Source organism: Schistocerca cancellata, chromosome 6 (genome assembly GCF_023864275.1).
Source record: "Schistocerca cancellata isolate TAMUIC-IGC-003103 chromosome 6, iqSchCanc2.1, whole genome shotgun sequence".
In the NCBI taxonomy this organism is placed as follows: Eukaryota; Metazoa; Arthropoda; class Insecta; order Orthoptera; family Acrididae; genus Schistocerca; species Schistocerca cancellata.
The window spans coordinates 209,816,392-209,843,195 of NC_064631.1; the positions used below are offsets into that span (position 1 = coordinate 209,816,392).

At 43.0% G+C, this 26,804-nt stretch overlaps 1 protein-coding gene across 1 annotated transcript in view; it reads left to right on the top strand.

Annotated features, from left to right (window-relative positions):
* The first annotated feature begins 674 nt into the window (after nucleotides 1-674).
* LOC126190860 (alpha-tocopherol transfer protein-like) overlaps nucleotides 675-26,804 on the top strand; it is a 92,716-nt gene continuing 66,586 nt past the window's right edge. Inside the window, exons 1-2 of the mRNA XM_049931455.1 lie at nucleotides 675-749; nucleotides 8,289-8,358. Coding sequence (XP_049787412.1) covers nucleotides 8,289-8,358 — 70 coding nt within the window. The 5' untranslated portion in view covers nucleotides 675-749. The remainder of the gene's footprint in view (nucleotides 750-8,288; nucleotides 8,359-26,804) is intronic.

The window sequence follows — 26,804 nt, forward strand, 5'->3', positions numbered from 1 at the left end:
AATTTGTACCTCTATCTACATCATTCCGTGATTTATTCAGTTTATCAAATGTATACTGACTTTTTGATCACTCAGTAGATCAGGAACAATGAGAGAGTTTGCGAATATCAAAGTATGTGGTATAAATATCCGTATCTTTTGATTGCATTGACTTAGATGATTCAGTTTCACCGCCAAGGGACTGTTTACCTCGATATGCGACATAAATTTCAGTTTGATTCATTTACCAGTTCCTGAGAAAAGCGGCTTTAAACAGTGGAACGGACAGACAGGCAGACAACGAAGTATTGCTGTAATGGTTCCCTTTTAAACGACTAAGCTATGGAACGCTAAAACCGACCGTAGTACAAGGTACGAATGTGAACGAATCTCGGATTCGTAATAATATTATGCCAGTTATGGAAACAGTCGTCGCGTTGCGAGAGGACAGATTTTCCAGAGACGGGAAACACGTGGCACATTGCGGACCACAAGGAATCTTTAAAGACGGAGGCAGGACAGGAGAAAACCTGGCGCCCTCGCGGCCTTGCGGGCGATCCAGGCAGTGTCGGGTGTCCGAGGCGGCGGAGGCGCGCGCCGCGCCACGCCACGTGACCGTCGCCTCCTGGAGGTGCCGGCGTGCCTGGAGGGGGCGGCAAATCGCCTTATAAAGGCCTCCCGGAGGCGGCCGCCGCTCCGTCGCTACTCACGAGAACGCTTAGCGAACCACTCTCCCACCCAGCTGTCCAAGTCCTGCGCACTTAGCTGAGGTAAGCAAAGTTTCAGAGCCACCAATACATCTGCGTACCACTCCGGTAGCTAACGTGCTGTACATGTCGCAGGACGTAAGATATGAGCTACACCTCACGATTTTAGAACGATGGAAAAACAATTCTCTTGGTGAAATGTTCAAAAATTAGTTAATCTTTAACCTGTTCGAGCAACGATGCCCATCTCCGGAAGGACTGTCATTTTGTCAAGATCTGAACGACTGTTACTAGCATGTCTCGATTGCATCATTTTGTCATTAATAACTGCGTCATCTGCGACGAGTGTAAGATCACAAGTTATGAAAAATAAAATGATAGTGCTACGTTATTGGCCGCGAGTACCCACCTAGTGCAAATCATTCTACTTCACGCCACTTCGTCTACCTGCACATCGATGATGAAATGATGACAACACAAAACCCAGTCTCCGAGCAGAGAAAATATCCGACCCGACCGGGAATCGAACAAGTGAACTCGGGGCCAAGAGGCAGGAACGGTAACGGCTAGACCACGAGCTGTGGACATCACAACAGGTGTTACATTGTAAGTCATTAAATATAGGATTTCTGTAGATTCTTTTAATAAAACCTAAGGAACAGAGGAACAGGAACAGAGATCCGAAGAGTAAACGTTTGTCACTGGAACAAACGAAATGTCCCAATATCCAGCTTCTTCTTAGTGAATGGTGAAACCTTCCCGTCTTCTCTATATCTCTTTTGTTACGCAACCTTCTCTTCTACAATAATGTATGAAACCTTCCCTTAGGATTTCTATCTCTTGCTTAATAATAACAAATGAAATCTTCCCTTTGAAATTAATTCTCTTTCTCAGTCTTCGCATACAAATTTGATCCTGCTTATTAAAAGTGATTTTCTGATTATTTCGACGAAACATAGAATGTGTCGTCGTCGTGGCCCTCAGTCGTTACCTGCAATAACCCAAAACTGTTCCTTATCTTTTTTACTGTTACTGGATCGCCATCTGACTGATACATCGAACTGCGACATGAATATACTTACTCTGTTTTACTATACTCTATTATGGCTGCTGGTGGGCTGTCATAATAAGTGGCTGTATTTACTACCAAAGCTTACGTTATTCTTTAATAGCTAAGCTGACGTTATTCTTTAATTAATTTGACTAAAGTTACGTAATTCATAGTTAAACTTTTTCTTGGCAACAATAAAATTTTGCAACGTTTTACGTTGATGGTTTTTGGGATGGATTAGAATCAGTAATGCAATATTGCTGGCAAAAATTAATGATATTCTGAATGAAATGATTTTACAAACGTTCAAATGGGACTTACTTTTTACAATAATCTTACAACTAACATTGCGCAAACATGCCTTCAGTAGTCTTGAGTTTCTCAAAAAAATAATTCAATAATATTAGTTCATCTTATGATAATAGTTAGCTGATGTCTCTGTACATCCGTTCATAATCTCTTGTAAATCATAGCTGGTGGCTGGCAGGCACACCGCTTCTCTCAAACTCTCGCTTCAGACCTGCTACCGACTCGCTTCATATCTCGCTTACTGCTGACTTCCTACGAACGCTAAAGTGCGGTCTCTCCCGCCAACAATGCTTTCTGGTGCAGACTATCCCTGCTACCATTACAAAATCTATCAATGCGCGGTCTTTCCCACTCTTTTCTTAAAATGTATCCGTACGCGGTCTCTCCCGCCCTTTTTAAAATTATATCAATGTGCGGTCTCTCCCGCCAACAATACTTTGGTGCAGACATTCCCTGCTAGCACAATTATTTCCAAAATGACAGATATTAATTATTCCTACTTAATCCTATTAATAAAATATAAACATCTTCCATAAATTGTGGTTTGACAATAGACAGTAGAAATATACACGACTTACAACGGAAGACGGTAATTACAATGACATCTACATCTACGTCTATACTCCGCAAGCCACCTTGCGGTGTGTGGCGGAGGGTACTTTGTGCACCACTGTCACTTCCCTCCTTTCCTCCTTTCCCTCCTGCTCCAGTCACAAACAGTTCACGGGAAGATCGTATGCCGGATGCTTCCACGTGGGCTCGAGTCTGTCTCATTTTATCTTCATGGGCCTTTCGCGATATATACGTACATGGCAGGAAGTAATACGTTTGTGGCCTCTTCTATGAACGTATGCACTCATAACTTTAACAACAAACCACACCATTATGCAGAACGCCTCTCTTGGAGCGCCTGAAACTAGAGTTCATTGATCATTACTGGGACGCTTTCGTGCTTACTAAATAAATCCGTAACGAAATGTCCTGTTCTTCTTTGGATATTCACTATTCCCTCTATCCGTCCTACCTGGTACGGTTCCCATACTGACGAGCAGTGTTAAAGTATTGGTTGACCAGCTGTTTTGAAAGCCACTTCCTTTGTTGATGGGACTGCATTTCCCTAAGGATTCTTCCAATGAATCTTAGTGATGTCTGAATTATCCTCGATTAATTTTATGCTATTTCGATTTGAAATCGCTCCACATGCGTAGTAGATATTTTATGGAAGTAACTGCTTCCAGTGATTGTCGCACAATCGTGTAATCATGCAATAAAGGGGTTTTCTGTCTATGTACTCGCTGTACATTTATTTCTGTATGTTGACGGTCAATTTTTCACTCACTGCACCAAGTATCGATCCTCTGCAGATCTTCCTGCTTTTCGCTACAATTTTAAAGAGTCGCAATTTCTTTGTACACAACAGCATCAACTGCGAAAAGTCTCATAGAACTTCCAACGTTATCTATGATATATTATGAAAAGTAAAGGGTCTATAGCACTCGCCTGGAGCACATCCGAATTTACATTTGTGCCTGAAGACATCTTTCCTTTCTAAATGTTTTGTGTGCTAGAAACTCCTCAATCCAGTCACTCGTATTTTCTTCATTATGTGACAGTGTGGAACTGTATCGAATGCCTTCCGGAAATAAAGGAACACGGCAACAACCTGGGCGCCGGTATCTACCGCTTCCCGTGTCCCTTGGACGAACGGAGCGAGCTGGGTTTCACACGATCGGTGTTTTCGGAACCCATGTTGGTTTCTACCTAGACTTCCGGCCTCCAGAAATGTCGTAATACGGGAGCATAAAACATATTCCGAAATTTTGCATCTGACTGATGGATAAAAGGCAGTAATAGTTTTGTGCTTCTGCTTGACGCCCCTTCTTGAAACCTGGAATGACCTGTGCTTGTGTCCAACTGTCGGGAACATTTCGCTCCACCAAAGACACTGCTGATAGAAGACGGGCAAATTCTATCGTATACTCTAGGTAGAGTCGTACTAGTAACCAGTCAAGTCGAGTGACCTTCCCTGTGTTCAGCGATTTCAGTTGCTTTTCTGTTCCATGATCACTTTACTCGATATCAGCCATTTTTTCGTTCGTGTGACAATTTAAAATAAGCACTACAGTGCGATCTTCCTGTGTGACAGAGTTTTGGAAAATTACGTTTAATATTTCAGCCTTTTCTCAACCGTCTTATGTTACAGTCCCATTATGGTCACAGAGTATCTGGACAGATGGCTTCTGTCCTTTTAAATTAGACAAAAACTTCTTAGGATTTTCTGTCAAGTTGGTTGGCAGAATTTTACTTTCCAATTACCTGAACGCTTCATGCATGGTGCTCCTTTCACTCCTATTTGTTTCATTTAGTTTTTGTTTATCTCTGAGACTTTGGGTACGTTTAAGTTTGCAGTGGAGCTCTCTCTGCTTCTTTATCAGTTTTCTAACACAGCTGCCGAACTACGGTGGATCTTTTTCACCCTCACAACATTGGCTCATAACGTTGCTCAGCACATATTTGTCCAACACATGTTGTGCAACACTCTTGAGCTTCATTAATTGATGCTCAGCGTTGTTATTTCTGGAGATGAAATTTTCGTGCTGACCATTCAGGTAATCTGAAATCTGTTTCTTGTCGCTCTTGCTAAGCAGAAAAATCCTCCTGCCTTTCTTTGTATTCGTATTTACAGTTGTATTCAGCGATGTCTTATGATCACTGATTCCCAGCTCTACGCTTAGTCGAAAAATTTAAGTTTGTTTGTCAGCAGCAGGTCTAATATGTTGGCTTCCGTGTCGGTGCTTTCATTAAGTACTGATGGTAATTTTCGGATAAAGCATTTAGAACAACTTCACATTTTTCTCTATCCGTACTCCACGTCCTAATCACTTGAGTCTCTTTGTCTGTAGCTAGTAGGTTAGAATCTTCTCCTAAAACTACAAAATGACCAGAAAATTTACGTGAAATATTCTCCAAGCTTCCCCTCAACTGTTCCGTCACTACTGTTACTGTGGCGGGGGGTCTATAAAGTGTCCGATGACCACGTCTGATCCAGTCTTGAGCAAAATTATCGCACTCCAAATCTGTAATAATCTCACTAGATATTATTGTACTTTTTGTGGCTATAAATACGCTTCCATCACCAGGGTTCAACCTATCTTTGTTATATACATCCCAATCGGAGTTTGGAATTTCATTGCTATTTCAACCAGCTTTCTTACCTTAGTACTACGTTGGCATTGTTATCGTTCATAATCGAGATTGGTCCCAGGACCTATATGCTCCTGCATTTAATTAATATTGCATTAGTATTTTCTTTCTACGATGTGTTATGACGAATGCTACGACGCCTGGACTCAAAGAGTATCTTATGGGACCTGTGAAGTGATTTCTCTATCCTAAAACAGCAACATGTGAACGCCACACTTACTCTGTTACCCTACTAGCCGTAGCCTGCGTGTAGTGCACGTCTGACCTACTAAGGGGAACCCTACAATTCTTCACCCGTTAGCGGAAGTCGAGAAAATTGCATCCAATTCTGTCGCAGAATCGTCTGAGTCTTTTGTTTAGACCTTCCACTCCGCTCCACACGAGAGAGCCGCGATAGATTCCGGGAACGATGCTCCAAACGATAGCCCTGCTTCTGCCCTGCGAATGAAGCAATCTTTCTTCGCCAAATCAGCCAGCCGCCGGTAGGAAGCTAGGAAGACCTATGAATCCTGGCGGCAGGAGCCAAGTCGACACGAGCCAAGTCTTGTAGTCGAATGTACTCAGTGTGCTCAGTCGCTGCCAACAGAACTTCCTCCACATCTCTAAAGAGACCCCCTGGCAGGCAGACTTGTTGGACACCGACCTAGCACTACATTTGTAAGAAAGTAACTAATGCTGTCACCATATTCAGTATTAAAATTACATGAGATGCACAGTATGGTATATCACGCTATATTCTTATTCCTCTGACAGTTGTTATCTCACTACACTACTATAGCAGCTGTTGATTTTCAATCATTAATGCTAACGTTGGATTGCAAGCCGCTTCTTTCTAAGTACATAGTGCTGCTATGCTTGATACTACTTTCATTTTGTAAGGAAATTAATATAATAATTAAAATAAAAAATGCCTACCTCCCCATTTTTTTGTGTGTCCCCCAGAGGAGAGTCACACAGAAATTACGTGTCATCATTCCCTCTGTTGCGGGGTAACACTGAGCCAGGTATATTTAATGCAACACCTTTCAAGCTGTAGTTTGTGATGGTCACCAAGATGGCTGTGACCGTTAAAGAGGCCCCTTACTTTGTAGAAGGCCGTCAGGGGCGCAGTGATATCTTCACGAGAGACAGTGATTATGAATAGTCAGGTATTCCAACGTATCTATCGAATTCCCCCACAACTCGCATGTAAAACGAACGTAACTTACCGTATGAACGGCCGTTCATGGTGGCAATAGAAACGAGTGACTACCCTGACAGCTGTTTTCTTTCTGGCATCGAGATTTCAATTAGGGCCTGGCATAACAACTCATCTTCGTTTTTGTTGGTGTCCTGGAGCAGTCACTATGTACCGCCCACGTAGTCACTGTTTATCACAGGAAAACTAGCGATAGGTACCATGTTGGCGAAAGTCTGTCTATAAGGCTACACCCAGTTGCAGGAGTACCTAGAGCCCTTTAAAATCGAATATGACGTTTACTGTTCGTAGTACCTAAGCGATCTCATAGAAAAAAAACCGACGGCCACCTTCTGCGTAACTTTTAATCGATGCTTGAGCACAAGTGAACCTGGTATTGAATACTAGTGCTGTCTTTCCTCTTGGCTTCAGAGCTTAACATTCGTTTTCATCTTTGTTTGTAAAAATTTCTTGAGAATATATTTCAATTAATGAGTCAGCTTTGATTCATCGTTGTCCAAACCCACTACTGGATTCACACCTGTAAGTGTGATCGAGTCAGTTGTCTCAAAGGCCGCGAGGTTCGGCAGCACGTTTTTTATGTACCACTTGACAGAGGAAGTGATGGGTGCGAGAAGTGTTCCACGACAAGAAGTCCTCAGGAAGAGAAAGACGGTCAAAATTCCCTTCAGGCCATTTGTGATTTCCCTAAATCCTTAAAGATAAATGCCGGGATAGATGCCTTTGAATATGACACGGCTGATTTCTTATCCATATCGAGATCAGATCATGCTCTACAATAAGTTACTGTCAGTAGGATGTTATACCCAAGGCTTCCTTCCTATTTCCGTTAAGAAATGGCGTACGCTTGTTCTTTCCTTGTCTGAACAAAGTTTATTGTTAAGTTAGTTTACAGATTTTTATCGAGTTGGAAGTACAAAGTGTGTCGGAAACAAAGCTCCTGTTTTGGAAACAGTTTTTCTTAGGAGTGTTTACTAGAGCACATGGCAACTGATAAGTCACGGATTTCCCTTAGCTGACAGCGAACCATAATCGTTTCCTGAAAATACCGTTCATATGAATGCTACGAATTTCGACTAAATGTAGTCTCTCGGGTGCTTCCCTATCGCACAGACACTATGCACTTCTCACATATTCTTGCATTTTCGAATAAACACCAGCAAAAAATAAAGGAAGTGTCCTAGACAGTCGGACGAAAGGAGTTGGTATTTTAAAAGACAATAACTGTAACGTCTGAAGGTCGCCTACTGTAAAAATTTATTAATTTGGATGGTATTGTGTATGTCAGAGTCTTGGTCACTTGCTACTGTATTAAAACTGAGTACCGGTTTCGGCTTTGCAGCCATCATCAGATCTAAAAAGTAAAGCAGCGTCACGTAGGCGCGTAATCAAGTACTGACAACGCACCTATGTTCGGCTCCTGTGATTTTTAGATCCAATGATGGCTGCAAAGCCGAAACGGGTGCTGAGTTTTAGTAAGGTAACATGTGATCAAGACTTTGTTTTATGTAATGTACTTCGAGACGAAGGTCACAGCTCTCCTCCACAGACCTAACTGGCCTCATGCCGTGAATTCGGATTGTTTTTAATAAATCCTAGTAAACGGCCAATAGTTCCTTCGAACATTGCTTTTAAATCATTGAATTATTTTCCTTTTTTATTGAATCTCGACACAAATTGCTCAAAATTTTTCTCCTCTGTCAGTCTCGACCCTTAGGCGATTTTCAAGTGTTCACAACTGAACAACAGGAGCTTTTACGTCCATTGGAGTGCACCAAACACCAAGTTGGACAAAACAACAAAATATTCTCTTCTCAAGTTGGTCTCCTCTGTGTTACAGATGTCTGCGGATGAGATACAGCAGCTGAAGGAGTGGGTGGAGCAGCAGCCACACCTGCCGCCAGTGCCAGGTACGGACTACTCTACTCTGGTCTCCAGGTACCAGTTGCCAGCAGATTCCCTGTCTGCGTCATAAAATCCCCCTGCACTTTCATTAGTCTTCGTAACACTAAGGAGTTCTGTAATCACTTTTCAGAGAGGTAACGCTGTGGTTAGCCATCGAATCTCCGTTCAATTGTCTTGATTTATGCATCCCTGAGGAAGTAGCATGTCTACACCTTTTGTGGGTCGTGAAGTAACTGGTAACACCACCGATTCAAGAACCTTAACCACTGTCCAGACTCAGGGAGATTGCTGGAGATTGTTCCCAGGCACGCATTCTCGTCCATTGAAGTCTCTTAGGTATTCACTAAGATTGAGAGCATGCAACCCGCAGGTTTCATGTCCATAGTGTGTCCCTTGGAACATTTTGACATGATGTGGTAACTACAGAGTGGTGCATTTTCATTTCGAAGATGGGGGTCGTCTGAAGGGTAAACAAATCAGACAGACACGATATCAGATGTATGAAGGCTGCCAGAGTGAAAGTGTGTTGTTTGCGTTCTGTGTTATTAGATCTCGTAGGGTGTACTGTATAAGGGGTGTGGACAGCGTCAGACGTTGAGTGAGCACTGTGAAAGAGATGAAGACGCCACGTGCGACGCCTCATAAGAGAGGTCTGCATTTGACCAGCGTGCTAATTAGTACAGTGTCCAGATTTGTGGGACATATCGGATGTGACAGTAGCCCAGTGTTGGACTACATGGGATCGTTCTGATTGACCTTGTCTGACAGCCACGAGGTAAGACCGCCGTACTCTGCATCAAACACAACGCCGCCCCTTCGTATCTGCGTCTAGCGTCCGATAACTGGCAGAGAAATCCCAGCATCATTGGCTGGAGACTGCAGCAACCAGACTGGAGAATTACCGCCTCAAGCGTAGAGTGCCGTTAACGCAAAGAAACGGCTGCATTTTGATTGATTCCACGACTGAGGAGCATGAACTGCTGGTGAACGTCATTGCACTGTGTTCCGCGATGAATCGTGGTGCCGCACCATCCTGGATGACCATCTTCATCGTTATCGTGTGTTAGCGACCTGGGCAGAGAGCCCATTGCTCCGATATTTTGGAGAGGCACTGCGGTTTTACGCCTGGAGCCATGGTGTGAGGAGCCATCGGATGTAGCTTCAGGTCACGTAGTGATTGAGGGAACTCTGATGGTACAATGGTGTGTCACAGACATCATGCGTCCTCATGCATTATCTTTCATATGACGCTGTCCAGGTGCATTTTTTTAGCAGGCTAACGCTCGTCCACACGTGCCGTGTGTCTCTATGAACTTTCGGCATGATGCTGAGGTATTCTCAAGATCTGTCTCTAACGGTACTTGCCTGGGACCACCAGGGTCGTCAACTTGGTCCCAGTGCCAGTATCTGGGCTATCGAGGACCATTTACAGTGGTTGAGGGTCAGTTTGTCTCAGGAAAGGATACAACCATTTTATCAACCCCTACCCAAAAGAAATAGTGCACGACTTGTGACCGGAAGGGTTCTAGCGTCATACTGATAAGTAAATTTGATTCGACTTTTTTATCTCTGAAATAATATTATATACCCTCTCAGGGCCTTGAAACTTCCCTTCCGGGTGCTTCTCAAGCAGTGTAATTAGCGACGTGCCCGCACGACTTCGGAGATGAAGAAACCCAAATGTCTGTCCACAGCGAACTGCCCTAAAATCACCCGTCTTGCCAGATAGCGTATGGCCGCGCTGCTGACGTAAACCGTCACCGTGGCGAGAGGAACGCCGTTCTGCTAACAGGGCGTCTTTCTGTAATTAAATGGTTCATACACCATGTGATCAAAAGTGTCCGGACACCTGGCTGAAAATGACTTACAAGTTCGTGGCGCCCACCATCGGTAATACTGGAATTCAATATGGTGTTGACCCACCCTTAGCCTTGATGACAGCTTCCACTCTCGCAGGCTTATGCTCAGTCAAGTGCTGCAACGTTTATTGGGGAATGGAAGCCCAATCTCCACGGAGTGCTGCACTGGGGAGGAATATCGATGTCGGTCGGTGAGGCCTGGCACCAAGTCGGCTTTCCAAAACATCCCAAAGGTGTTCCATAGGATTCAGGTCAGAACTCTGTGCAGGCCAGTCCATTACAGGGATGTAATTGTCGTATAACCACTCCGCTACAGGCCGTGCGTTATGAACAGGTGCTCGATCGTTTGAAAGATGAAATTGCCATCCCCGAATTCCCCTTCAATAACGGGAAGTAATAAGATGCTTAAAACGTAGGCCTGTGTTGTGACAGCGCCACGCAAAACAACAAGGAGTTCAAGCCCCCTCGATGAAAAACACGACCAAACCATAACACCACCGCCTCCTAATTTTACTGTTGGCACTACACACGCTGGCAGTTGACGTTCACTGGGCATTCGCCATACCCACACCCTGCCATCGGATCGCCACATTGTGTACCGTGATTCGTCACTCCACACAACGTTTTTCCATTGTTCAATCGCCCAATGTTTACGCTCCTTACACCAAGCGAGGTGTCGTTTGGCATTTACCAGAGTGATGTAAGGCTTACAAGCAGCCGCTTGACCATGAAATCCAAGTTTTCTCACCTCCCGCCTAACTGTCATACTACTTGCAGTGGATCCTGATGCAGTTCTACATCTGCATCTACATTTATACTCCGCAAGCCACCAAACGGTGTGTGGCGGAGGGCACTTTACATGCCTCTGTCATTACCTCCCTTTCCTGTTCCAGTCGCGTAAGGTTCGCGGGAAGAACGACTGTCTGAAAGCCTCCGTGCTCGCTCTAATCTCTCTAATTTAACATTCGTGATCTCCTCGGGAGGTATAAGTAGGGGGAAGCAATAAATTCGATACCTCATCCAGAAACGCACCCTCTCGAAACCTGGCGAGCAAGCTACACCGCGATGCAGAGCGCCTCTCTTGCAGAGTCTGCCACTTGAGTTTGTTAAACATCTCCGTAACGCTATTACGGTTACCAAATAACCCTGTGACGAAACGCGCCGCTCTTCTTTGGATCTTCTCTATCTCCTCCGTCAACCCGATCTAGTACGGATCCCACACTGATGAGCAATACTCAAGTATAGGTCGAACGAGTGTTTTGTAAGCCACCTCCTTCGTTGATGAACTACATTTTCTAAAGACTCTCCCAATGAATCTCAACCTGGTACCCGCCTTACCAACAATTAATTTTATATGATCATTCCACTTCAAATCGTTCCGCACGCATACTCCCAGATATTTTACAGAAGTAACTGCTACCAGTGTTTGTTCCGCTATCATATAATCATACAATAAAGGATCCTTCTTTCTATGTATTCGCAATACATTACATTTGTCTATGTTAAGGGTCAGTTGCCACTCCCTGCACCAAGTGCCTATCCGCTGCAGATCTTCCTGCATTTCGCTACAATTTTCTAATGCTGCAACTTCTCTGTATACTACAGCATCATCCGCGAACAGCCGCATGGAACTTGCGACACTATCTACTACGTCATTTATATATATTGTGAAAAGCAATGGTCCCATAACACTCCCCTGTGGCACGCCAGAGGTTACTTTAACGTCTGTAGACATCTCTCCGTTGATAACAACATGCTGTGTTCTGTTTGCTAAAAACTCTTCAATTCAGCCACACAGCTTGTCTGATATTCCGTAGGCTCTTACTTTGTTTATCAGGCGACAAAGTGGAACTGTATCGAACGCCTTCCGGAAGTCAAGAAAAATAGCACCTACCTGGGAGCCTGTATCTAATATTTTCTGGGTCTCATGAACAAATAAAGCGAGTTGGGTCTCACACGATCGCTGTTTCCGGAATCCATGTTGATTCTTACAGAGTAGAATCTGGGTTTCCAAAACCGACATGATACACGAGCAAAAAACATGTTCTAAAATTCTACAACAGATCGACGTCAGAGATATAAGTCTATAGTTTTGTGCATCTGCTCGACGACCCTTCTTGAAGACTGGGACTACCTGTGCTCTTTTCCAATCATTTGGAACCTTCCGTTCCTCTAGAGACTTGCGGTACACGGCTGTTAGAAGGGGGCAAGTTCTTTCGCGTACTCTGTGTAGAATCGAATTGGTATCCCGTCAGGTCCAGTGGCCTTTCCTCTGTTGAGTGATTCCAGTTGCTTTTCTATTCCTTGGACACTTATTTCGATGTCAGCCATTTTTTCGTTTGTGCGAGGAATTAGAGAAGGAACTCCAGTGCGGTCTTCCTCTGTGAAACAGATTTGGAAAAAGGTGTTTAGTACTTCAGCTTTTCGCGTGTTATCCTCTGTTTCAATGCCATCATCATCCCGAAGTGTCTGGATATGCTGTTTCGAGCCACTTACTGATTTAACGTAAGACTAGAACTTCCTAGAATTTTCTGTCAAGTCGGTACCTAGTATTTTACTTTCGAATTCACTGAACGCTTCACGCATAGCCCTCCTTACGCTAACTTTGACACCGTTTAGCTTCTGTTTGTCTGAGAGGTTTTGGCTGCGTTTAAACTTGGAGTGAAGCTCTCTTTGCTTTCGCAATAGTTTCCTAACTTTGTTGTTGAACCACGGTGGGTTTTTCCCGTCCCTCACAGTTTTACTCGGCACGTGCCTGTCTAAAACGCATTTTACGATTACCTTGAACTTTTTCCATAAACACTCAACATTGTCAGTGTAGGAACAGAACTTTTAGTTTTGATCTGTTAGGTAGTCTGAAATCTGCCTTCTATTATTCTTGCTAAACAGATAAACCTTCCTCCCTTTTTTTATATTCCTATTAACTTCCATATTCAGGGATGCTGCAACGGCCTTATGATCACTGATTCCCTGTTCTGCACTTAATACTCTCTGTGCCAAAGAACCTAAAAGCTAATTTTATTTTTGTTCTCTGAAGTGGCAAGGAGTAGACGGGTATCTTTCGTCATGTTAGTATTCCATAATAGGAATCAAACGTTGGAACCAATACCCCACAGTGGGTCTTGGTGGTATTAGCGTCATGTTTTATATAGTTTTGCATACCTGTTAGCTACTCTCTTCCCCTGTCAGCTACTGGAACAATAAAATTGCCATCCTATATCTGTAATGTAATTGTAAAATTATAATCATTCTAACGTTATAATTTATTTTCAGTTAAGTTACCTGATTTGTGAAAATCTGAATAGGTTTCATAAACATAATTAATTTTAAAGCCAGCTGTTTTCTCTCTGTGTTGAATCCCACCTTCTCGGATCGCTAGACAACATCCAAGCAGATCGTATTAATGAATTTTATTACAAAAGGAAATGATTACAAAACTTAACTCTGTATTTACACAGACGAGCCGCAAGCAAAGTGCGACAAACAAAATAAGAAATCTCTTCAGCGTGTACAATTCCTAAGTCGCTGGTCTTAAACTACCTAACCTTGATGCTACTGTAGATGTGGTCGCGACTAGTCGGCGCGGCGCTTATGTCCTCTTCACAAGAGGCCGCTGCTGTCGCGTTGTCGTCCTAGAGAGGGGTCGGTCAGCGTGCAATTGGCTGACGTCTTCTTCACGGCCCTCTGTGCTCTCTCGTTTCCGATTGGCGTTCCGGCGCTTGACTTTACGCTAGAACATTCCTCCCCCAACCCCCCCCCTCCCCTCCCAAAAGCGACCAACAGTCGTCGTAAGGAGCTCGACAAGGAGAAGGGAGGCAGCATCATGGACGCTGCGCTGGACCGGAAGCTGTGGCTGCAGGTGACATCAGGCTTCCGGTCGTACCATCTGGCCTTCGCTCTGGAGGAAACGTCCCCCAGAAGGGTACACGTCCACCTCCTGAGGCCCATAAAATGTAGAAAGTGTCGGCTGCTGCGGCATGGGCGGGTCCAGCTCCATCGATAGGACGAGAGGAGGTGCAGGAGATGAAGACTCCGTCTCCACAGGGTCGTCCCATGGTGTCGTGATGACACCCTCTGGCGGCTGCTATGGCCGGCCTGTCCCCGGGATCCTTGAATCTGGGGGAAGAGACACAGAAGGATCACCATGCACATGACAGTGGCGTGATGGCGGCGCTGCAATCCGTCTGGGTCTGAAATGAAATACACGCATGTGCCAAGTCAACGAAGGATCTCGCCTCGCACCCACCGTCTGCTGCCTCTAAAAACCCTGTAAAACACAATATCATGCGGCGCGGAGCGATACTTGCGGCCTTCCTTCGGCGCCGGATGCTGAGGAGGGTGGAGCAGGTGGAGTAGTGTCCGATGGCGGCGGCCGTGAAGCAATTCGGCCGGCGATGGTCGAACTCATGGATGCGAACGATAGAACGTGAGAAACAGTTGCAATGTTTGAATCCTGGTGTGTTCGGTGTGAAGTTTAGTCATCTGCTGCTTGAACGTTCTGACAAAACTTCGCCGTTGGACTGTGGATGGAACAGTGCACTAGTTAGATGTAGTATGCCATTGCGTTCACAAAATGTTTCAAAATTCATTTGACGTGAACTGAGGGCCGTTGTCCGACACTATGACTTCAGGCAAACCTTTGAGGAAAAAAGTAGAGGACAATATCTGAATTGTGGTACGTGACATTCTCGAGTTTATTGGCGCAGCAAAAGGAAACTTGCTATAAGCGTCTACCACAATCAACCAACGAGTGTTCCAAAAAGGTCCCACAAAGTCTATGTGCACACGTTGCCATGGTGATTGCGACTTAGGCCAAGCAGAGAATTTTTGTGGCGGAGCGATTTTCCACACATGCCTGAATTTGTGACGTCACCTGTTCTATTTGGTGTCCACACCATGCCAAGTACAGTGTCGAAGCGCTAACTGTTTCGTACGAATGATCCCCCAGTGTCCTTGGTGAAGTAAGTGCAACATTTCTTTTTGCAAAGCTTTGAGAATCAGCACACGTGACTGTCCACTGTCATTTTGAACAAGACTAACTGGTTCAAATGGCTGTGAGCACTATGGGACTTAACATCAGAGGTCATCAGTCCCCTAGAACTTAGAACTACTTAAACCTAACTAACCTAAGGACGACACACACATCCATGCCCGAGGCAGGATTCGAACCTGCGACCGCAGCGGTCGTGCGGTTCCAGACTGAAGCGCCTAGAACCGCTCGGCCACTCCGGCCGGCCAACAAGAAAAACTCCTTGCTGAAGAACGAGGCTATGCCAACGTGCAAAGTATCGGCGCACTACAGAGTTCGTTATGCTAAGCAATGTGCGAGGCCAAGGTGTGAAAATGTATTTTAGCAAAATCTTCAAATCTGAACCAGCTTCAGTCACCTGTGCAAGTTTCCTACCGTTCACAGGAAGGGACTGAAGCATAATCCTGAAGATCGAAGTGACAACAAGATGCAGTAGAAGCGTCGATGCCTGTATCAGGGCCTATCGGAAGACGTGAAAGTGCGTCCGCTTTACCATGTTGAGCTGTAGAACGATACTGCCCCTGGATCATGGGGTCCCAGGTTCGATTCCCGGCCAGGTTGGGGATTTTCTCTGCCCGGAGACTGGGTGTTTGTATTTTCCTCATCATTTCATCATCATCATCATCTTCATCATTTGTGACAGTGACTATATTTGATTGTGAAAGAAAATGGACTGTGTAAAAATTGGGACTTGGTACAGACGTTGATGACCGCGCAGTTGATCGTCCTACAAACCAAACATCATCATCATCACCGTCGGACGAAACACAATCTCGTGCTGGTATTGAGACAGCAACAAATCCAATATTTGCAATTTGTACAGGAATCGGCTTCGTCGGGTGAAATAAGGACTGCAATGGCTTGTGATAGGTTACTAAGTAGAGTTGTCTGCCATACAAATAGTGGTGGAATTTGGTGACACCATATACAGTAGCTGATGCCTCTTTCTCTATTTCTCCCCGTCGGAGGTTCGAGTCCTCCCTCGGATGGGTGTATGTATTGTCCCTAACATAAGTTACTTTAAGCTGGACTAAGTAGTGAGTAAGCCTAGGGACCGATGAGCTCAGCAGTTTGGTACCACAATACCTTACCACAAATTTCCAATTTTTTTCTCTATTTCTGAATAGTTACACTGAGCTTTGGACAACACTTTTGATGCCATAGCAATAGGCCTGTCTTTATCACCAATTCTGTGTGAAAGCACTGTACCGATTCCGTAAGATGAAGCATCAACTTAAACACAACCGGTTTGTCAGGATCAAAGTGAACCAAGAATCGATCACTGAGCAATGCATCTTTAGGTTTTTGAAAAGCTTCTTGGTAGTCATCTGTCCAAACAAAGGGGACGTTCTCGCGACCTAAGCGATGAAATGGAGCTGCGATTTGTGCAGCATTCGGTATGAACCGAATATAATAGTTCATTTTTCCCGGGACAGACTACAATTCTGTGACACTGAGAAGAACTGGCAGATCACATATGGCTAACGTATGTGACTGTAGAGAATGTGCACCTTGACTGTCCAAGATACTGCCACTCGCGTTTAAAATGTCACACTTGTCCAGTCCTGCATCAGATAACACACGAAACAAAGCACGCAAATTGCAATGTGTTCATGAGGTCTACGACCTGCTACGACAATATCGTCCAAATAGTTTGAACAATTTGGTACTTGAGGAGTCAGCTGTTCCAAATACCATCGTAAAATAGTGGTGCGGAAGCACTGTCAAAAGGCAAACGCACATATTTAAACAACCGCAAATGAGTGTTCATAACACATACGTTTTGAGATTCTTCATATAGAGGTATTTGAAGATATACGTCGCGAAAATCATTTTTGAAAAGCATAGAACAGCGCCTAATCTGTCTATGAGATCCTCCGTGAATGGCAATGTATAAGTTTCAACCTTAGTTTGTGGATTGACTGTAGACTTAAAGTCAACACAGAGGTGAATACGACCTGAAGGTCTGGGGAGCAAAAGCAGTGAACTTGCCCGCTGACTTACTTGTATGGGCGCAATATTTCCGCTGTCTTCCAATTCTTAAAGTTCAGCAGCCACATTGTCCCTTAATACAATGGGAAGTTCTGACGCGGAAAAATTTCGGCTGAGCATCGTCTTTCATAGTAATATGTGCAACAAAATTATTAGCCTTACCTAAACCTTCAGATAAAAGTTTATGGAAGTCTTTCACACTCTCTTTTGGATTGAATGCAGTCACTGACAACACATTGTCCTGAATTTGAAAGCCAAGCAAATCAAAATAATCAAGGTCAAATATGTTCTGTGAGCGATACATAGCAGGCAAAGTTCATTTTCCGAGAACGGGAATGTCATGTCTATAACAAGCCGTCAGGTGCGTACTAGTTACACACGTGTAGGGAGCCTAACAGTTCATACGTGTTACTATTCATCAATGTAACAGAGCTGCCTGTGTCCAACTGTAATATCACATGTTTCCCACTAATATGCAAATGAACAAAAAGTTTGTTGGACTGGCTTAGCACAGAAGAAACTGTTTGCTTGCTAGTTTAGCTAATGCTTGCTGCAGGCTTTCAATACACTGAATTTATTACATTGTCCTTGTGACTAGATTTATGTAAGTTTGTTTCGTTGCAAACAGACGGATTGTGCTTGACCTTGCTTGTCACAAGCGTAACACTGTGCTTGACTTGACGGACAGTCTTGGCGTTTATGCCGTGAAAAGGAAAGAGTATGACTTATTTCTGTTCACCTGTGTAGAGAACTGTTCATGTGGCACGGAACTCGCAGGCTGTTGCTGCCCAATGGGTCAGTCACGAGCAAGGGATGACTCGAACCGACAAATTGGTGGCTGCTTAAATTTATCGTCTGACACAGCACCTGAATCGTAATGATCTAGAATTTGCACTACGTGATGGACTGGACTGTTTCAAAATCTGTTCTCTAAGTTTGACATCAGTTACATTGTGCACGATTGCATGATGCAACATAACATCAGTATATAAAGCACCACAAGCACATTCGAATTGTATTTCCTCGTCATACCCTGCAAATCTTTTACCCATTCGAGCTAAGTTTGTTCTGACTGTTTCTCGCAATGAAAGAATTGATACGCTGTGACCACATTCACTTGTCAGTCATAATAGTTAGTTAACGAATATACAACCCAATCATAGGAAAGTTCACACGAAGTGACGTTATGGAACAATTCCTGAATGAGGCGAAACACTGCACTTCCTATTGTTGACAAAAAGTAGTGGAGTTACGCAGCACCTGGTACGTTGTGAGCTATTACGCGGGCTTTAAACTGCTGCAACCACTTGAGCCATTCTACTTCCTCATTAAACCAGCGAAACGGCGCTACGGCACCCGAAGCGACAGGCGTAGTTTGTTGTTCTGTCAGGCGTCCAGCGTTCACCAGTAACTGCTGTACTGTATTGAGTAGAGATGCGATTTGTTGGGTCTGAAACTGAAATATCTGTGTTAGCTGCGTTGCATCTATCACTTGCATCTGAGGCATCTGAGCAGGGGGGTGGAAGAGGTGGGTTTCTCATATCAGAAGAGACAATTATGCAATAAACAGACAAGGCACGCAATAAAAATAAACACACAAGCAAAGAAAATTTCCACAATGCCCACCGAAAACACTGTTTAGCAAAAACACTATAAGATATACTGTTGAAGCAAAGAAATACACACTTTCAAAGAAAAGGCAACGTAGAATTAAAGGCGCCAGCAAAACACAAAAGAAAATCCATGAACGTCAGGCACTGTGTTCTTTTTATTACTCGTCGCCAATGTTGAATCCTGCCTTGTCGTCAAATATGTAGAATCTAGAAAGCCTGCCTTCTCGGATCACTAGACAACATTCAAACATATCGTATTAATTAATTTTATTACAAAAGGGAACGATTACAATACTTAACTTTGTATTTACACACATGTGTCGCAAGCAAAGGGCGACAGACAAAATTAGAAATCTCTTCAGTATATACAATCCTCAGTCGCTTGTCTTGAAGCGCCTAATCTAGATGCTGCTGTAGAATTTGACTTCACTTAGAGGCCGTTACTGTCACGTTGTCGTCGTAGAGAGGGGTCGATCAGCGTGCAACTGGACATCTTCTTCACAGCCCTCTGTGCTCTCTCGTTTCCAACTGGGGTTCTGCCATTTGACTATAGGCTGGAACGCTGCGTATGCTATCTAAAGTCAGAAATAGATGTAATGAAACTGTTGGTTCCCAAAAGCGTTTGCTCAAGTTCCACACTACCGTCAGCTGTGCGATGTATCTCACAACAAAAAGCCACTGGTTTAATGTTCTGTTAGCAGGAAGTTGCAGCATTTTATTTCCAGTGGATATTGATCCACAAACAAGGATGGAATATTAGTATGCTTCAGGCACATGAGACAGCACCGTACAACTTTACTTAATTTCAGTTACCTGTGTGGCCGTAAATGACATTACCCACTATGACAAAGATAACTGACATATCCATGTTTTACTGGTGATATATCTGGTGAAAAGAATACAGAGATATGTTTTCTCATTTTATTTTTTCCTAGTGCAGTAAATATTGCTATCGCACGGCAACTGTCAGCTTTTGTGTATTCGGTTCGCTTATTGTTAGTGAGAAAATTCTTGCACTGCCAGATGTGGCTATCAATTAAAGGGGAGAAGCTGGTATTAAGTCCCTGATCTCCAGGCTTTGCGCAAGTATCCTAGGTTAAATCCCAAACCTCTCTAGATTTTCTCATGGACTATACTGTGAACTGGCACCATGTCACAGTCTCTCCTTTCGCATCATCATACTCATCATCCTCATTATCAACTGGAAACGCGACACTGTCCTCCACACACACCACGCACACACTCCACGCACGCACACACACCATTCACACACACACACCACGCACACACACACACACACCACGCACACACACACACACACACACACACACACACACACACACACCACGCACACACACACACACACACACCACGCACACACACACACACCACGCACACACACACACCACGCACACACATCCACATCCCAGTCACCTGTAATAACCGGTCAGACTTAAGACAGAAAATCAACGCTTCGCAAATAAATGTGTGAAAAAGAAAGCCTTTGTGATACCCGAGTTCCCCCCCCAGGGTTACACAGTGTTCAAATAACTTGCGGTAATGCAGCCGGGTGAGACCGTCGACAACAGCCGATATTTGACAAGGAGGACACCCTGCCATATTTCAAGGTAATCTTGCTTTGTAAATGGCAGGGTGTGCTCCTTTTCAAATATCGGCTGTTGTCGATGATCTCACCCGGCTGCATTGCCGCAAGTTATTTGAAGAAAACTTATTTTTCATTGAAGTGCGTAACCCTTAGAATATACTTCTGCCAACAATGTTATCAGTTACCAAATTAATTCATAAAAGCTCTATTCACTCTTCTTATACACAAATCAATGCTCATTAATTATGAAAATATGAAATGGGACCTTTATAAAGCTCTAGCATTTGGTAAAACACCTGCAGGTCAGTGGTAGTCTATTTTGCACAAGAAATAAAGTATAATTATTATTTACATATCTGTTCACTGTAATCTCGCTTAGCATTCGCGAAATGGACTAGTTTTAAAATTGAGTTTTGTGTCAAGTTAAGTAGATGAACCAACAGACATTATTTATCATTGTTTACAGTTTAATTAGTAACTCAATTGTGATATATAAAGGAGAGAGAAAATATTGTTTGTGTTTTCCACACAAACGTCATATTCATTATTGCTACACGGCTACGACTGTCACATATTTTCAGCAGCTTCAAAGAGAGCTGCGTTACCCGAGTTGCAGTGTGGTATACAATTCCATTTGATCTTAACTTATCGTGCCTAGAAAGCCGGGCTTATGAGTGTCAATTTGAAGAGGCAAGTGGTTGCCATTACCTATTCTCTTACCACGTAATTAGTTTTAGACACCAGCCACATTTTCTCGCATTCAGCTATTTTCCACAAACGTTTGGAACTCAAAGTAGAGTTGTAACTTAGTAGTCTTCGGACTACAGAAAACAATCAATTCTTTTACCGCATTATTAAAACCATGAATGTGTAACGATTATTTTTAGCTTCAGACGTTATTAACGGTGTGTAGCCTCCCTCGCAAGACTTTCTCCCAATAATTCTATTCGTAGCTCACCGAAAGTCTTCTACGTAGTTTGATAGACTGGTGTGCCGCAGCGTCAAGCAGCATATACACAAATATCTAATTTAGCTTTATTTTGAACTTTGGCTTTTTCCCGTGGATATAAAATTTTAATTCATTTAAATATTTCTACATTTCACATTTTTACAATTAATTCATATTTATGTTTTCCGGAGGCTGCAGCTTTTCTTTCATGTACATAGTCTTCCGTCTACGACTTACACTGGAATACTCTTCTAGTGTATGGAATCAGTATAAAGTTTTCCTAACAGGAATTATTGAGTACATACAAAGACTGTGAGCATGACTGGTTATAGGTAGCCTCTTGGGACAATGTAACGGCACTACTGACTCTTCATCTTGAGAAAAAGCTAGTGACAAAATTCGCAGAGCCATACTGAACGCAGACTCTTTTGCTTTCGACGTGGAAAAATTTAGTAGCTGCTATTTTTAATCACATTTTTAACGAATGTATTCTGAATTTCAAAGTCTCTCCTGTCAGATGTGACGTTGATACTAGACTTGACTATTCATGCCGTGGTAAAATTCGTTCCTTCGGACGACAACCAAATTACCTTACAGGCATTCTCATTCCATCTCTAAGTACTGTCTCTAAACATTTTCTGGGTCATATATCTCTGAAAATGTGATTTTAATGGTTGTTCTATAAGATGTCATTCGCAGAAGTTCACAGAGATATCATCTTTCGCTGAACGAAACACCCACATATGTTGGGATTCTGTAATTGTTTCCTCACAGAGAGAAGCACATTCAACAGAATTCTAAAACAAATATTTTAACCTCTACAAAGGAATTAGATATGATAATTTTCATGAACACTGTGCTTAAATGTTTCAGTATGATGAGTATGTTAACTCTTAAGAAGTTATCTGATGGCTTTTAATGTTCCACATTCAAAGAATGAGAGAGAAGACTCTTGTCTACAGTGGCAAACGTCCGCATGGGTTCTACACTTGTTATTGGAGCCGGAATACTTATTCCATAATATTAAGATGCCTTCTGCGTTAATTTTTGGTTAGGGCAGATCTTTTGATCATGCCAAAGAAAGCCTTTTCTTGCCAAGAGCAGCGGTTCAGTGATGATATGTGGTCATAATTTCTTCAGTGCTTCTGTTGATATCTGTAAAGCACTTTCGTTCTTGCCTTACATTCCTTTGGAAATTTCCTGTCTCTATTTATCATTAATTACCAAAATTTCTGATTAATATTTGAATTTCAGCTGTCGAATTGTATCTTTTTCACTTACTCGATGGTGAGCCGGTCTGAAACAGAATTTGGTATTCTGCGGAAAGTGCTTCAGTTTGAAATTGTAAGGTAACACATTATCTCCTATCTGTGTTCATGAAAGGAATATGAGGCTCTTATTGGCTATCAAACCAAGGACGACTGACTAGAAGTTTGTGTTCCATCCAACGGGCGTAATTATTCGTTGCTTTCTTTGCGAAGAGGACGTATCGCTTATAGTATTTCTAGATGTTTTTATACTAAATAAGACGTCAATGTTGCATCCTGGGTTCATTCATATTGCCTTGAAATTTTCTTGCAGAGAATGTGATATTAATAAACAGATTTTGGTCAGAACACCAAGAGCTAATAGTGTATCAGCACTGCAGTTACCTATTTGTTGTTGAGGTAATGTTAAAATTACCAACAAAGAAAGGTATATCTGTAGAGGAAACCTTAATGGTGACAATGATTGCTTCCTCTCAGGATCTCCTCGTCATTTAAAACGGATTATGAATCGACATTGACTTTTATAGAGAATAGCGATGATACACTGATGAATTAAGCAAGCTTATTGTGCTTAGCCGATAAAGTAAGTCTTCGAAACCAGCACCACGAATACGATGCCATGCTTTCCCTTCGCGTTTCAAAAGATGGTGTACCCTGCAATATTCTCGCTTTTTGCTCGGACATTTTTGTACAGTTTCGTGCAAATCTCGAGCTTCTTAATTTTTCTATAAATGACGGTGTTTTCCTACGGCAAAAATTACAGTCTCTGCGCACTTGCGGCAAACGCATCAGACATGCGGTTATTACTAGTTTGCTTTAATACCGTAGCAAACATCTATCAAACAATTGTAACAAATTTTGTTCAACTCTACTTCTAGGAATTCTGTGGCGAGAATTTTGATAATTACCATAAAATACGTATTCCTTTTACTTAACTGTTAAGCACAATCATCAGGTTGAGATTGCTCTGCTCGTTCAAAAAATATGTCATCAGAAGGACGCTACATCTGCGTCTGCGTTCATCCTCCACAACGCACCATACCGTTTTTGGAGGATGGTATAACGTACCACTACTAGTCATAGAGAGACGCTACATCTACGTCTGCGTTCATACTCCACATCTCACCATACCGTTTTTGGAGGATGGTATAACGTACCACTACTGGTCACAGAGAGACACTACATCTACGTCTGCGTTCAGACTCCGCAAGTCACCATATTGTGTTTGGAGGATGGAACATGTGCCACCACTAGCCATTTCCTTTCCCATTACACTCTGAGACACAGCGAGAAAGAAAGAACTGCCTACACGAAGCCCTAGTTTCTCTTATCTTGCCTATGCAACTTCTCGGTAGTGTTCGCGAAAATAATGTCGTCTTCACTCCTGGGACTTCAGTTTGAGTTCACAAAGGATCTCAACAATACTCGAATATGCAGGTAACAAATCTAGGGCCCGCTTCTGAACTGCTTCGGATCGTATTTATCGGCAACACAAATACTTCGAACGACTTGTTATATCTTTTATAATATAGAATGTTTCCAAAAAATTAGTACACAAAGTGACACTATTGGACTGCGTTTTACGTAAGCTTAAAAAAGAATAATAGTAAGTCAGGCAAACCGCATATGTCAAATCATTTAAAGCGCTTAAGTGACTAAACGCAGGCAAAATATTCGTATGCAAGTCTAAAGCAGTTCGCTTGGAAGAAAAGTTCTGCTCTTTTTTTTATTTTTGTACAATATTCATAGTAACAAGATGATCACATATTACGCAACACTTGTAATATACATAAGTAAAAATTGCACAAAATAGAAGTCTCTTGTTTTTAGTGTGAACGATCATCAGTGTCTTAACATCATAATGGATCAATCAAAATGTGTGGTTTAGTACCGGTAATTACGCATAGGGCGAATACTCGCTACAATATATCGTCGCGTTCATATACTCACGTAGGACTACGTCCGCATTAACTTGTTATTAACGCTGGTCTGCAGCTCGAAACGGAAGTGGGTCAGGAGCTATAATCCAAATCAATCCGAAGCCCCTGACGGTCATGAAGCATCCTTACGACTTAGGCTACCAGCTGTTCTTCTCCTGCCGCGTTCACTTATTGTTGACGCGTGTACGGCTGCAGCGGGTTAGTGGGTCGTCTTCGGTACTGTCCAAGAAAGACGTGAGCTGCACAACGGCACCAAACACTGATAACCACATGGAGATGTTTTCATGAGCTGTAAAGCTGCTAGATGGTTTTCAGACGAGGTGAAAAGTCTGAATTTCTTAACCAATTTTGCTGATGTGGAAGACATATTAAAAGTAACAATGTGTGACACTCCATTATACTGTACAAAGTAAAAGACAAAAAATGTATGTGAAATCTAATGGGACTTAACTGCTAAGGTCATCAGTCCCTAAGCTTACACACTACTTAACCTAAATTATCCTAAGGACAAACACACACACCCAGGCCCGAGGGAGGTCTCGAACCTCCGCCGGGACCAGCCGTACAGTCCATGACTGCAGCGCCTCAGACCGCTCGGCTAATTCTGCGTGGCAGTAAAAGACACGTTCGATGGGAAAGATACTATTTGATTTTGTGGTATCACAAGACGTGAAGAAACTGATGGGTCAAGCAGGTTACTGTATGGGAATGAATATAATGTACAAGGATGAGAAAACATACATTCTGGGACAGACAAGGATGGAGACGGGTAATGCTCGTAAGGAGGAAAGGACGGGAGACGATGATAACTACAAGAAGTATGGAGGAGAAGGGTTCGATCTGATTGGAGAATATTCCATTGCGTGGGAATGGGGGTCTGAAGTTGCCCTGGGATAGGATATAGTGTTAGGTTGATGAAAGGTTGGTCGTGATTCGAAAAGCATGTCAGAACTGGAACTAGAGGTGGAAGGATGAGTGGTTGCACTATAGCATGCGGAATGTGCAGAGTACTCCGAAGTGTAAAAATCTAGATAACAGCAGAGGTATGCACTATACAGTTGTGGGCGTTCTTTTCCTTATTAAGTGATGTTTCTATGTAAGTTGATGATCGAATTTTTTCCAAGTTAATTAATTCGACACGACTATCGAAAATGGCTAATTAAAGTCACAAATTTGTAAATTCTTGTGGTTCTTCTCATAATGTACATCTACATACATATTCCGCAAGCCATCTTACGGTGCGCGGCAAAGGATACCCTGTAACCCTACTAGTCATTCCTTTTCTTATTCCAGTCGCAAATATAGCGAGGGAAAAAGACTATCTATATGCCTCTGTGCGAGCCCTAATTTCTCTTGTCTTTGTGGTCCTTACGGGAAATATACGGTGGCTGCAGTAAGTCCGTTCTGCATGCCGAAATTTTCTCAACAGTTTTCCTTGAAAAGTACTTAGCCTTTTCTCCTGGAATAGCCATTTGAATTTCAGAGAATCTCCATGATACTTGCACGTTGTTCGAGCCTACCGTTAACAAATCCACCAGCCCGCCACTGAATCAGTACCTAGGTACTGTAAGGATTGAACTTCAGAAGCCATTGCTTGTAGCAGCACGTAAACTCATTGAACTGGAGTTGAAATTGGAAGAGAGAGTCTGATTTCTGCAGAGTGGGGTAGAGGATTAAGGTGTGTCATTGTTGTTTAGGCGTACTTTTAGTGTACGAGTCAAGAGTTGAAAATATCTTCATTGTGACATATGGTAGGCTAGGAATTGGTGTTTTGAATGGTTAAGAGGAATGGAAGATGGAATAGGAAGGACACAGTCTGCAAAACACAGTTAAATGGCACTATTCAGTCTTGGAGTTTCAAAGACCAGGATTCAGTACTCGGTCACATGGATTGTCGAGATCGAGAGACACAAAATTGGTAGACCTTTGGTTGCTGAGGTTTTTTGTATAGATGGTCGAGGTACAAGAGTTGATCATTGGAAGAAAAGTTGGGAGAGAACCTACACTGGTTTCAGTAAAGTTCATGTGCTCTAATATCTTCAGAGAGCATGGATTCGTTGACCATGCTTTACATCTACATCTATATGACTACTCTGCAATTCACATTTAAGTGCTTGGCAGAGGGTTCATCGAACCACAATCATACTATCTCTCTACCATTCCACTCCCGAACAGCGCGCGGAAAAAACGAACAC